Source organism: Bison bison, unplaced genomic scaffold (assembly GCF_000754665.1).
Source record: "Bison bison bison isolate TAMUID 2011002044 unplaced genomic scaffold, Bison_UMD1.0 scf7180017864270, whole genome shotgun sequence".
In the NCBI taxonomy this organism is placed as follows: Eukaryota; Metazoa; Chordata; class Mammalia; order Artiodactyla; family Bovidae; genus Bison; species Bison bison.
In genome coordinates this window covers 10,263,871-10,277,146 of record NW_011494842.1, presented here as the reverse complement: position 1 = coordinate 10,277,146, position 13,276 = coordinate 10,263,871, and the positions used below count along the sequence as shown (strand labels likewise).

The 13,276-nt window shown below is 42.6% G+C and overlaps 1 protein-coding gene across 2 annotated transcripts in view; it reads left to right on the top strand.

The window, feature by feature from the left end:
• The window catches only part of BTBD9 (BTB (POZ) domain containing 9), a 411,775-nt gene that overhangs the window by 303,736 nt on the left and 94,763 nt on the right, over positions 1–13,276 (top strand). For both annotated transcript variants that reach the window (XM_010848690.1, XM_010848691.1), the window contains one exon: positions 5,319–5,508. In XM_010848690.1, coding sequence (XP_010846992.1) covers positions 5,319–5,508 — 190 coding nt within the window. The remainder of the gene's footprint in view (positions 1–5,318; positions 5,509–13,276) is intronic.

Sequence of the window (13,276 nt, the reverse complement as noted above, 5' to 3'; positions counted from 1 at the left end):
GCAGATGGTGACTACAGCCATGAAATTAAAAGACGCTTACTCCTTGGAAGGAAAGTTATGACCAACCTAGATAGCATATTCAAAAGCAGAGACATTACTTTGCCAACAAAGGTCCGTGTAGTCAAGGCTATGGTTTTTCCTGTGGTCATGTATGGATGTGAGAGTTGGACTGTGAAGAAAGCTGAGCGCCGAAGAATTGCTGCTTTTGAACTGTGGTGTTGGAGAAGACTCTTGAGAGTCCCTTGGACTGCAAGGAGATCCAACCAGTCCATTCTGAAGGAGATCAGCCCTGGATGTTCTTTGGAAGGAATGATGCTAAAGCTGAAACTCCAGTACTTGGGCCACCTCATGCGAAGAGTTGACTCATTGGAAAAGTCTCTGATGCTGGGAGGGATTGGGGGCAGGAGGAGAAGGGGACGACAGAGGATGAGATGGCTGGATGGCATCACTGACTCGATGGACGTGAGTCTGAGTGAACTCCAGGAGTTGGTGATGGACAGGGAGGCCTGGCATGCTGCGATTCATGGGGTCGCAAAGAGTCGGACATGACTGAGTGACTGAACTGAACTGAACTGAGCATGTCTCTGCCAGCCAGAGTCAGACCCAGTATTCCCCACAGCCAGCCCCTCCTATCAGGAAGCTTGCATTAGCCTCTTATCCTCATCCATCAGAGGGCATATAGACAAAGTAAGAACTACAGTCCCACAACCTCCAGAACAAAAACCACAATCACAGAAAGCTAACCAAAATGATCACATGGATCATAGCCTTGTCGTAGTGAAGGGGCTTGTGTAACTCAATGAAGCTGTAAGCCATGCTGTGCAGGGCCACCCAACACGGATGGGTCATGGTGGAGAGTTGTAACAAAAATGTGGTCCATTGGAGAAGGGAATGGCAAACCACTTCAGTATTCTTGCCTCAAGAATCCCATAAACAGTATGAAAAAACAAAAAGATACGACACTGGTAGATGAACCCCCTAAGTCGGAATGTGTCCAATATGCTACTGGGCAAAAGCAGAGAAATAGCTCCAGGAAGAGGGCTGGCCAAAACAGAAATGATGCCCAGTTGTGGATGTGTCTGGTGGTGAAAGTCTGGTGCTGTAAACAACAATATTGCACAGAAACCTGGAATGTTAGATCATGAATCAAATTAGATGTAGTCATGCAGGAGATGGCAAGATTGAATGTAGATTCTTGCTGCTGCTGCTAAGTTGCTTCAGTCGTGTCCGACTCTGTGCGACCCCATAGACGGCAGCCCACCAGGCTCCCCCATCCCTGGGATTCTCCAGGCAAGAACACTGGAGTGGGTTGCCATTGCCTTCTCCAAGACATCTTAGGAATCGGTGAATTAAAATGGATGAGAATGGGTGAATTTAATTCAGATGATCTACTGTGGGCAAGAATCCCTTAGAAGAAATGGAGTAGCTCTCATAGTCAGCAAAGGAGTCCAAAGTACTTGGGTGCAACCTCAAAAACAGCAGAATGATCTTGGTTCATTTCCAAGGTAAGCCATTCAACATCAGAGTAATCTAAGACTGTGTCCCAATCACTGATGCTGAAGAAGCTGAAGTTGACTGGGTCTGTGAAGCCCTAAAAGACTTTTCTAGAACTAACACCAAAAAACAGATGTTCTTTTTATCATAGGGGAATGGAATGCAAAAGTAAGAAGTCAAGACATACCTGGCATGTAACAGGCAAGTTTGGCCTTAGAGTACAAAATGAAGCAGGGCAAAGACTAACAGAGTTTTGTCAAGACAACACACTGGTCATAGCAAATACCCTTTTTCAATAACACAAGAGACGGCTCTACACAAGGACATCACCAAATGTTCAATACCAAAATCAGATTGATTATAATCTTTGCAGCTGAAGATGGAGAAGCTCTATACAGTCAGCAAAAACAAGACCTGGAGCTGACTGTGGCTCAGACCAGGAGCTCCTTATTGCAAAATTCAGGCTTAAATTGAAGAAAGTAGGGAAAACCACTAGGCCATTCAGCTATGACCTAAATCAAATCCCTGCTGATTATACAGTGGAGGTGAGGAATAGATTCAAGGGATTACATCTGGTAGATAGGGTGCCTAAAGAACTATGGACAGAGGTTCCTAACAGGAGGCAGTGACCAAAACCATCCCCAAGTAAAAGAAATATGAGAAGGCCAAAGTGGTTGTCTGAGGAGGCTTTACAAAATAGCTGAGGAAAGAAGAGAAGTGAAAGGCAAAGGAGAAAGGGAAAGATGTACCTGACTGAATGCAGAGTGCCAGAGAACAAGAAGAGATAAGAAGTCCTTCTTCAGTGAACAGTGCAAAGAAATAAAAGAAAATAATGGAATGGCAAAGGCTAGACATCTCTTCAAGAAAATTGGAGGTTATCAAGGGAACATTTCATGCAAGGATGGGCAAGATAAAGAACAGAAATGGTAAGGACCTGACAAAAGCAGAAAAGATTAAGAAGAGATGGCAAGAATACACAGAAGAGTTGTGCAAAAAATCCAGATAACCACAATGTTGTGGTCACTTACCTAGAGCCAGACATACTGGAGGGTAAAGTCAAGTGGACCTTAGAAAGCATTATTGTGAACAAAGCTAGTGGAAGTGATGGAATTCCAGCTGAGCTATTTAAAATCCTGAAAGATGGTGTTGTTAAAGTGCTGCATTCAACGTGTCGGCAAATTTTTAAAAAACTCAGCAGTGGTCACAGGACTGGAAAAGGTCGGTTTTCGTTCCAGTCCCTAAGAAAGGCAATGACAAACAATGTTCAAACTACTGTACAACTGTGCTCATTTCACATCCTAGCAAGGTAATGCTAGGCTAAAAATCCTTCATGCTAGGCTTCAGGATTACTTGAATCAAGAACTTCCAGATGTACAAGCTGGGTTCAGAAAAGGCAGAGGAACCAGAGATCACAACATCTGTTGGATCATAGAGAAAGCAAGGGAATTCCAGAGAAACATCTACTTCTGCTTCATTGATTACGCTACAGCCTTTGACTGGGTAGATCACAATAAACTGTGGAAAATTCTTTAAAAAATGGGAATACCAAACCACCTCACCTGTCTCCTGAGAAACCTATATGCAGGTCAAGAAGCAACAGTTAGAACTGAACATGGAACAACAAACTGGTTGGGAAAATTGGAAACAAAGTACATCAAGGCTGTATACTGTCATTCTGCTTATTTAACTAATATGCAGAGTACATCATGCAAAATGCCAGGCTGAATGAATCACAAATGAGAGTCAGGATTGCCAGGAGAAATATCAACAACGTCAGATATGCAGATGATACCACTCTAATAGCAGAAAGTGAAGAGGAACTAAAGAGCCTCTTGATAAGGGTGAAAGAGGAGAGTGAAGAAGCTGGCTTAAAATTCAGCATTCAAAAAACTAAGGTCATGGCATCCAGTCCCAACACTTCATGGAAAATAGATGGGGGGAAGATGGAAACATTGACAGACTATTTTCTTGGGCTCCAGAATCACTGTAGACGGTGATTGCAGTCATGTAAGTAAAAGATGCTTCTCCCTTGAAAGAAAAGCTATGACAAACCTAGACAGCATATTAAAAAGCAGAGACATCACTTTGCCACAGAGGTCCATATCAGTTCAGTTCAGTTCAGTTCAGTCGCTCAGTTGTGTCTAACTCTTTGCAACGCTGTGGACTGCAGCACGCCAGGCCTCCCTGTCCATCACCAACTCCTGGAGTTTACTCAAACTCATGTCCATTGAGTCGGTGATGCCATCCAACCACCTCATCCTCTGTCATCCCCTTCTTTTCCTGCCTTCAGTCTTTCCCAGCATCAGGGTCTTTTCCAATGAGTCAGCTCTTCCCATAGGTGGCCAAAGTACTGGAGTTTCAGCTTCAGCATCAGTCCTTCCAATGAACACCCAGGACTGATCGCCTTTAGGATGGACTGGTTGGATCTCCTTGCAGTCCAAGGGACCCTCAAGAGTCTTCTCCAACACCACAGTTCAAAAGCATCAATTCTTTGGGGCTCAGCTTTCTTTATAGTTTAACTCTCACAATCACATCCATACATGATTACTGGAAAAACCATAGCCTTGACTAGACGGACCTTTGTCGGCAAAGTAATGTCTCTGCTTTTCAATATGCTATCTAGGTTGGTCATAACTTTCCTTCCAAGGAGTAAGAGTCTTTTAATTTCCTGCCTGTAGTCACCATTTGGTCCGTATAGTCAAAGCTATGTTTTTTCCAGTAGTTATATATGGATGTGAGAACTGGACCAAGCTGAGCAACACAAAATTGATGCTTTCAAATTGTGATGCAAGGAGGTCATACCAGTCAATCCTAAAGGAAATCAACCCTGAATATTCATTGGAAGGACTGATGCTGAAGCTGAAGCTCCAATATTTTGGCCTCCTAATGCGAATAGCCAGCTCACTGGAAAAGACCCTGATTTGGGGAAAGACTGAAGGCAGAAGGAGAAGGGGATGACAGAGGATGCGATGGTTGGATGGCATCACCAATTCAATGGGCATGAGTTTGAGCAAACTCTGGGATATACTGAAGGACAGGGAAGCCTGGCGTGCTGCAGTCCATAGCGTCGCAAAGAGTTGAACATGACTTAGCGACTGAACAACAACAACAATAAATATGAGTAGTTTAGAGAATATTAATAAAACAAGTGCCCGTGTACCTATTGCCTCACTTGAGAATAGAATAAGACCAAAAGTTGAAGCCCTTCCAGGATTTCATTTTGGAAATGAAATCAATTAATGTTTAGACACATTGGTAGGGGTCCCTCAAAGATTTCATATTCCTCTTTCACATACAAGTGAGCATAAATTTTGTGTAATAATTCCCTGGATTTCCTTTTTATCTTACATTTGTATATGTACCCCTAAACAAGTTGTATTTTTAGTTTTGCCATTTTAAAAAACTTTGTGTAAATGAAATCCTACACTGTGTTTTTCTGTGCCTTGCTTTTTTTCACTCAGCATTGCTTTTTGATTCATCCATTTGGATATGGCTGTGGTTTATTAATCTCAATCACTGTGTGGTTTCCCATTGTACTAATATTTTGTAGTGTTTGTATCCATTCTGTATTTTATAGGGTATCATGTTTCTTTATAATAAAATTCTTTAGTGTTAATTGTCGCATATGATTTGGTTTGTTTCAGCCTTAGGTTCAACTTTTTAAGAAACTGTTTGGTATGTGTTTTAAATGTGTTCATATCTTGAGGTAGTCAATATGCTGTAATTTTTGTTTTATCATTGATAGTAATTAATTAATTTTGTTTGTAGCAAACTATTGGGGTATATTTGGCTTCTTGATGCTGAATCTTGTTTTGGATTCACAGTTCCCATGGAGAACGTTGCAACAATCGCCGATTGTGCCAGTGTGATTGAAGGAGTCAGTCGGAGCCGAAATGCCTTGCTGAATGGGGACACTAAGAACTATGACTGGGATTCTGGTTATACGTGTCATCAGCTAGGAAGTGGTGCGATTGTGGTTCAGCTGGCACAGCCCTACATGATCGGGTCAATACGGTAAGAAGATTCCCTGTCATTTATTACTTTTAAAATGGAAGATACATGTGCAAATTGTGTTTTGGTACATTGGAGATCCCAGTAACTTCAGTGAAGATCCTCCTCTGTTCTTGCCTCTAAATGTTGAGAGGAGGGGGTGGAAAGAAAGGGAGGGACAAAGTTATACAAGGTGTTTGTTTGGATTTTCTGATGATGAGATGCACCAAAATGACTAGATGCAATTTGTGGAGGGAAAGGACCAGGTCTCTCCCTGGATATGGCTTAACCTTCGACTCATGTCTCAGTTTGTTCTGGTTAGGGACTTACAGGATAATGTCCAAAGAGGCTATATGGAATCAAAACTCATTTTCAACTCTAGTAGATGACTTTATATATGAACCAAACATATCTGAGTATGAAACCTGGTACTAAAAGACCTTATTAATAGTCTTCATGTCTGGACTTTTGGTTGTTGTTTTCGTTTTGTTTTGGTTTGCCTTAAGAAGGGAACTTGAATCCAGTATTGCTTGATTTGTAGGATCATGTGATTTTAAAATGTAAGACTGGTGACATCCCCCAGAGGATATACTTTAGTTCAAGAGCCATCTGGATCTTGAATAGGCTTCCCGTTTTGTTTTTTTTTTAAGTTCTAATAGGTCTCTGAAAGATTAATGTGTGTGTGTATGTATATGCACACACACAATATTAATATGCATATTAATATATATATAAAACATAAGAATATTTTACACTGTGTCTTAACCTTCCAGAGGTGGAGGTGTTGGTGAGCCGTGACTGCCTCCCCCACATTGTTCTCCACCACAGTTGCCTTATGGTTTACTGTTCTCATTTTATTTTAAAGTTAAAATTTGTAATGAAAGAAATAGCACAAAAAATAAGGTATTGTTGTTGTTCAGTCGCCCAGTCGTATCTGACTCTTTGTGACCCCATGGACTGCAGCACGCCAAGGCTCCCTATCCCTCACATCTCTCAAAGTTTGCCCAAGCTCGTGTTCATTGCATCAGTGTTGCCATCCAGCCATCTCACCCTCTGACTCCCTCTTCTCCTTCTGTCCTCAGTCTTTCCCAGCATCAGGGATTTTTCCAATGATTCAGCCATTCACATCAGATGACCTAAATACTAGAGCTTCAGCTTTACCATCAGTCCTTCCAGTGAGTATTCAGGGTTGATTTCCCTTAAGATTGACTGGTTTGATCTCCTTGCTGTCCAGGGGACTTTCAGGAGTCTTCTCCAACACCACAGTTCGAAGGGATTAATTCTTTGGCACTCTGCCTTCTTGACTGTCCAGTTCACATAACTGTACATGGCCATTGGGAAGACCATAGCCTTGACTATAAGATCTTTGTCATCAGAGTAATGTCTCTGCTTTTCAACACACTGTCTAGGTTTGTCATAGCTTTCTTGCCATGAAGCAGTTGCCTTCTGATTTCGTGGCTGCAGTCACCATCCGCAGTGATTTCAGAGTCCAAGAAGAGGAAATCTGTCACTACTTCCACCTTTTCCCCTTCTATTTAGCATGAAGTAATGGGGCCAAATGCCCCCCCCCTTTAATATTTAGTTTTAAGCCAGCTCTTTCACTCTCTACCTTTACCTTCATCAAGAGGCTCTTTAGTTCCTCTTTGCTTCCTGCCATTAGAGTTGTATCTGCATATCTGAGGTGTTTGATATTTCTCCTGCCCATCTTGATTCCAGCTTGTAACTCATCCAAGCCTGGCAGCAGACACCCCTGTTGTATTCCTTTTTCAACCTTGAACCAATCAGTTGTTCCATACAGGGTTCCAACTGTTGCTTCTTGACCCACATACAGGTTTCTCAGGAGACAGGTAAGATGTTCTGGTATTCCCATCTCTTTAAGAGCATTCCACAGTTTCTTATGTTCCACACGGTCAGAGGCTTTAGCCTAGTTAGTGAAACAGAGGAAGATGTTTTCCTGGAATTCCCTTGCTTTCTCTATGATCCAGCAAATGTTGGCAATTTGATCTCTGGTTCTTCTTCCTTTTCTAAACCCAGCTTGGACATCTGGAAGTTCTTGATTTGCATAATACTGAAGCCAGGCATGCAAGATTTTAAGCATGACCTTACTAGCATGGGAAATGAGTGCAATTGTCCAATGGTTAGCACATTCTGTAGTACTACCCTTCTTGGGAATTGGGATGAGGATTGACCTTTCTCAGTCCTGTGTCCACTGCTGGGTCTTCCAGATTTGCTGACATAGTGAATGCAGCACGTTGATGGCATCATCCTTTAGGGTTTTGAATAGTTCTACTGGAATTCCATCATATCCACTAGCTTTATTAACAGCAGTGCTTCCTCAGGCCCACTTGACTTCACACTCCAGAATGTCTGACCACAGCATCACAGTAATCTGTTTCATTAATATCCTTTTCATACAGTTCTTCCATGTATTCTTTCCGTCTCTCCTTGACCTCTTCGGTGTCTGCTAGGTCTCTACTGTTTCTGCCCCTTATTGTGCCCATCTTTGGGGGAAACGTTCCCAGGTGCCTTACTGTTTCCTGTTCTCATTTTAAAATTAGTATTTGTAAAGAAAGAAATAGCACAAAAAATAAGGTAGTAGGATTCTAATAGGCAAAGGTTTTGTGATGTTCAGGCTAATAGTACAGAAGTTAAGTCTGCTTATCAATTCCTGAGGTACACTGACAGTTGATGCTGAATTTCTTGGAGAATTCATTCTGTTAATTTCTTCATTTAAATTGTCAACCTCTTTACATAAAGGGTCACGTACAGGCTGAGTACTCTGGGCAACAAATCACAGATAGAGAAGCTGTGAATTTGTCCTGCAGGCCCGAGAGCTCACATTGTGCTTCAGAAGGGGAAGGAGACAAGCCACATTCAGTCTGGACAAAATAGAAGTACAAATAAACTTCTTTCGGCAAACAACACCCCCTCCTTCCTTTTTCTTAGCTGTATGCATTAACTAATCATGAGCCACCTATTTAATAAGTCATTCTAGAATCCTTGTCATAAACGGTGTGAAACTTATCTGCATATTTCCCATTACAATCTTTTACTCTGTACTTTAAAAATCTGGAAAACAGTTGTCCTTCTCTTGTTTTATAGTCTCCACAATTTCTTGACGATTACCAATCGTGTCTCTGAGATTACAGCTGCAATTTCTTTCAGCAGGGTTGTTGTGTAACTCATCTGAGCAGGAGACTTGAAATCATTTAAATTGACTGGATACTCTCTTTCTTTCATTTCACTGTTTGGGGCTTCAATTTTCTCTTTATTATGTTTGTTCTGCCATTTCTAATTTGAAGACCCGTCTTCTTGCCAACGAAGATAGAAGCAAACTGGCTGCTTAGCAGCTCTGCCCATTCTCTTTTAACGTTTCCTGTATTCTGTCTGCTTACCTGGTACCACACATCTCCCTGCCACCTAACACTGGTCCATGTGCATCTGAAAGCAAATGTCAGAAATGGAGTCCCACCCTTCTCCTCTTTCCCTGTTCAGGTTGCCTCATACTGTGATTTTCTCATCTCATTTGGTATACCCCACCCAACCATCCATCCACTGAGTCAAAAACATCTTCCTGGATTCCTTCCTTTTCCTCACCTCCCCCACAGAACCAATCAGCTGTCAGTACCAGCTCCTATATATCTCACAGATCCTCCTGTCTTCCCCACGTCCACTGCCATCACTGTAGCTGCACCTTTGTAAGTTCTCTTCTCTGTCTAGCTCTCCTTTCCCTACCTGCAGCCACCTCCCACACCGTTAACACAAGTCTGATGTGGTCCTGCCCCTTCCTCAGAGGATTCATGGCTATTATTTGCCTTCAGGAGAAAGTTCAGACAAAGGCATTAAGAACTTGTGGCTCCCTTCTGTCTGTGCACCCTGTCTCCTGCCTCTCCTCCCACCCCCACACGTACTATATCAGCCTATCCAGCTACTTGCAGTTCTGCACATCACCCTCTCTTTCCCTTCAGTTCTTTGAACATGCTGTTCTCACTGCATGTGTATCTCACTGTCTTCTCATCAGTTCTTCTGACCTGGCTCTATGACCCCTTTAAGACTTCACTCCTTTGGGAATGCTTCCCTAACCTTCTGTCATCTCCTGGGCTGATTCAGACATCCCTAGTCAGTGTATTGTGTGTAATTCCTCCCAGGGCATTTGTCATGTTTGTATTATAATTGTTTACTTACTGCCTCCTCCCAGTCTCATCTGATATATAAAGCCTGTGGCAACTCAGAATAAGCGTTCCTTGACAAATTGAATGTGCAGATGAGGTAGTCTATCAATAAAAAAAGGGGGAATATAGCAGAGATATAGTGGGAGATCTAGAATTTTAGATCCAGCAGGGACTTCATGAGGTTGTTGCCACGGTGACGACTCAGAGAGAGACAAACAGGCTTTTTGTGTGGCAAGGCTACCTTGGCTTCTAGCTCTACTCAAAGAATCACAGATGTTGAATCTAACTCCAGAAAAAGGTGTCACTGGAACTTAAGAGAGACATGAGAGAACAGTCCCATTTGGTTTTCTTTAAAAGTGAAATGAAAATGGTTCTCCCAAACAATTTTTCTTTTCCTGACTCAGAGAGGGTTGGTGAATGTGAGTACAACCGAAGGCAGAATTGTGTATCTCAGCACTGTGTGAAACCTCCATCATCCGTAAGCCCGGCTATTGCTTTTGCAGTGAGAAAATCCATGCAATTGAAGCCCCAAGTAACTGGCTGAACACTCAAAGAGACACGTCTCTAGCAAACTAACATTATGTTGTGAGGAACTGCATTTGCCTCTTCTGTGACATGCTCAAGAAGAGGAAAGGGCGAAGGATTTCTCCACTGCCAATGCCTGTGGGCAACGGTGGATATCGTGGCAGGCCATGGTTAGCAGCAGCTGATGTGTCCAGATAGCTGCTTATTGACAAATAACAGGTTGATCAGTCAGTGACCTTTAACCCCCAGCTTCTGCTGTTGGTGATGACTCAGTTGCTCTCCTAGTCACTGTGTCCACAGAAGCCCAGTGATTCTGAATCAGCACCTAAAGGGAGAGCATTCCAGAGCTGGGTGACCAGCATTTTCTCCAGCCAAGAGGGAGGAGTCTGGCAGTCCTGGAACCTCTTCCTCTGGAGGTCCAATCACATGGTACGCTAACTGTAAAATTTCAGGTTTCTTTGTCGATGGTGAACACGGAGGCAAAGGTCTCAAACATGGATTATCTTGATCATTGCATTCTTTATTCCTAAGAAAGGACAGAGTTACTGCGTGAGTAAGATTTCTCTTGCTCGTGTGTTTTCACCCATGCCGTTTCTTTCTTTCCTGAGAGTTTCCCCTGTAGCTGGGTAGACAAGCAGAGCTTCTTGGCAGACAATGACCAAGGCTAACAACCATCTGTGAGACCCTAATCCTGCTAGTGCGTCTGCTACAATAAGTACCCTTGTGGGTCCTGAAAAGGCAGACCTGGAAACATGATCTCTGATCATCTCCTCCTGCCTCCATTTTCTTTCATTCACTCAACAAACATTTATTGCGCCTTGTACTAAGTGCCAGGCACTGTTTAAGCCCTGGGGATTCAGCACTGAGTACAGAAAACAAACATCAGTGCTCTCGCAGAACTGACAGTCTTATTGGGAGGAGGCAGGCAGTGGTGGATATCCAGTAAACAGCACTATTTGTAACGTGTCAGATATTTCAGAGATGGAACCATCAGGAGGGAGGACTTGGATGCGGAGATACTGCAGTTTTAGATTGGGTGGTCGGGGAGGCCTCACCTTGCAGAACCAGAAGGCTGGAAAGGGCAAGCCGCTTGGGGACCTGGGGGATGAGCCTCACAGGCAAAATGCCAGGGCCCTGCAACAAGCATGTGAGCACAGAATAGGCGAGGCAAGTTCAGGAGCGGCAGAGAGGCCAGGGTGACTGGAGCACAGTGACGGAGGGAGAGCGACAGGCGAGAGGCGGAAGGGGGTGTTCAGGGTGACAGCCCTGAGATGTCTTGTTACTGTTTCTGTTAATATGTTCAGTCACCAGCTCCCAGAACCATTCCACCCACCGCCGTATACCCATCGCGGTGTTTTGTTAGCACTGTTAGAGGAGAGGTTTCTTTACTGAGGAGGGGAGGGCAGAGCTGGGGAGCCCTCATGCCTTTGGAAGCTACCTTCTTTGTTCCTGACCGCCTTTGTCCAACCAGCTCCCGGGAAAGAAGCAGGAGGCTAGGACGCCTTGAGTTTATATGAAACTTTCTCCCCATCCTTGGCATTTATTTCTCATCCCCAGGAGCCAGAGCAGGCAGTTTAACTTGGAAATAAAGGCGTTTGTCTTTGTTGTTGCTAGGTTTACAGGCACAATGGAAGTTATTCATTTTGAGAGGAAATGAGAGAAATTGCCTGGAATGTGCCTTAAAAGTGGGTAACTGAGTAGTAATTATATCATTTTCATGCCATTTTAAAAACATTAAGATTTAAATAACAGGAAATCTTCAGAGGCCTGACCGCATAAAAAAAACTAAGGTAGAGTCATAGTAACTAACCTAATCTACCTGATGTCTTATAGTCCCTCTGTTGCCTAAGGTTAAAACTTACTATCTTTCTGCTTGCTAATCATGATGTCCTTTTAAGTGTTTTGAGGTTAGTATGAGAAATCACATATGCTGCACATTAAGCATGCCTATCGCCCAATCTTTTTCAGCTAATAAATGACAGCACTTTGTTTGAAACCCTAATTATAAGATAGTCAATTAAATTAACAATTCTTACATTAGCTTGAAAATGATGGTTTTGTAATTGATATGAGCAATGCTGTAAGTAAAATACCCATAATGCTTTAACTAACCTAATTGTGAGTAAGTAGGCTGTTGAAAGATTGAAACAGCACAGATAGATGAAGCTAAATAAACCCACAGCCTTCCTGGGTGTTATGAGGATTAAGGAGTTAATGACACAAAAATATTTTGAGTTCCTCAAATAACATTTCCTCAGTTGGAAAATATTATATGCATATAGTATGTTAGAACAAAATGAATCTATCCCAAAGTATGTTCTTGGTGGATATTCATAGTCTCCACCAAGTTTGTGGGGGTGACTTAGTTTGTGGGGATGACTTTGCAATAGGGGAAAAAAAAAAAACAATTCTGCCAATGAAAAAGTTAATCTGCCACAGAACTTCTGAACCACAAATTAATTTATGCCTTGCAGTTATTAAGCATGGATAAAACAAAACAATAGCAAGTTGATCCTTGAAAAAAACACCTAGATATGCCACTGTGGTCCTTATTCATCCCAACATATTTTTCCTTCCTTTTGAGCTTTTAAGTCCGTGCTCAGTTCAGCTGGCCTTTCACTGTTGTGTGACTGCAGTCGTTCCAGGTTATCTATTCAGGCTATAAATTAGAAATCCAATTTTTTACTGCAGTTTTTTCCTTCTTACCTCTGCTGACCACCCCACCAAACTATTGCTCATCCACTTCCCTCCCACAGGACAGGCACAGAAAAAAAGAAGAACCACAAACCATACCATTTTTGCCCCATTCAGTAGCTCCAAATGAACGCCTAGTCCAATAAGGATGGGGAGAGAAATTGAGCCAATGACTCAAGTGATGCTTTATAGTTATATGAGTATTTGCTACATGTGTGCTGTCCTCAAGTTCTCATAGTCCCACAGATAATCTCAAGTTGAAGATAGTGATTGTAGTATTGAGATGAACTTGGGTCTTCGCAGCAATTTCCAAGTGCCTGGTACAGTTCTCCATGCTGTGAGTACTCAATAAACACTCACTGACTGAGCTGACAACATAGTATGTTAGTGCCACTAAAGGG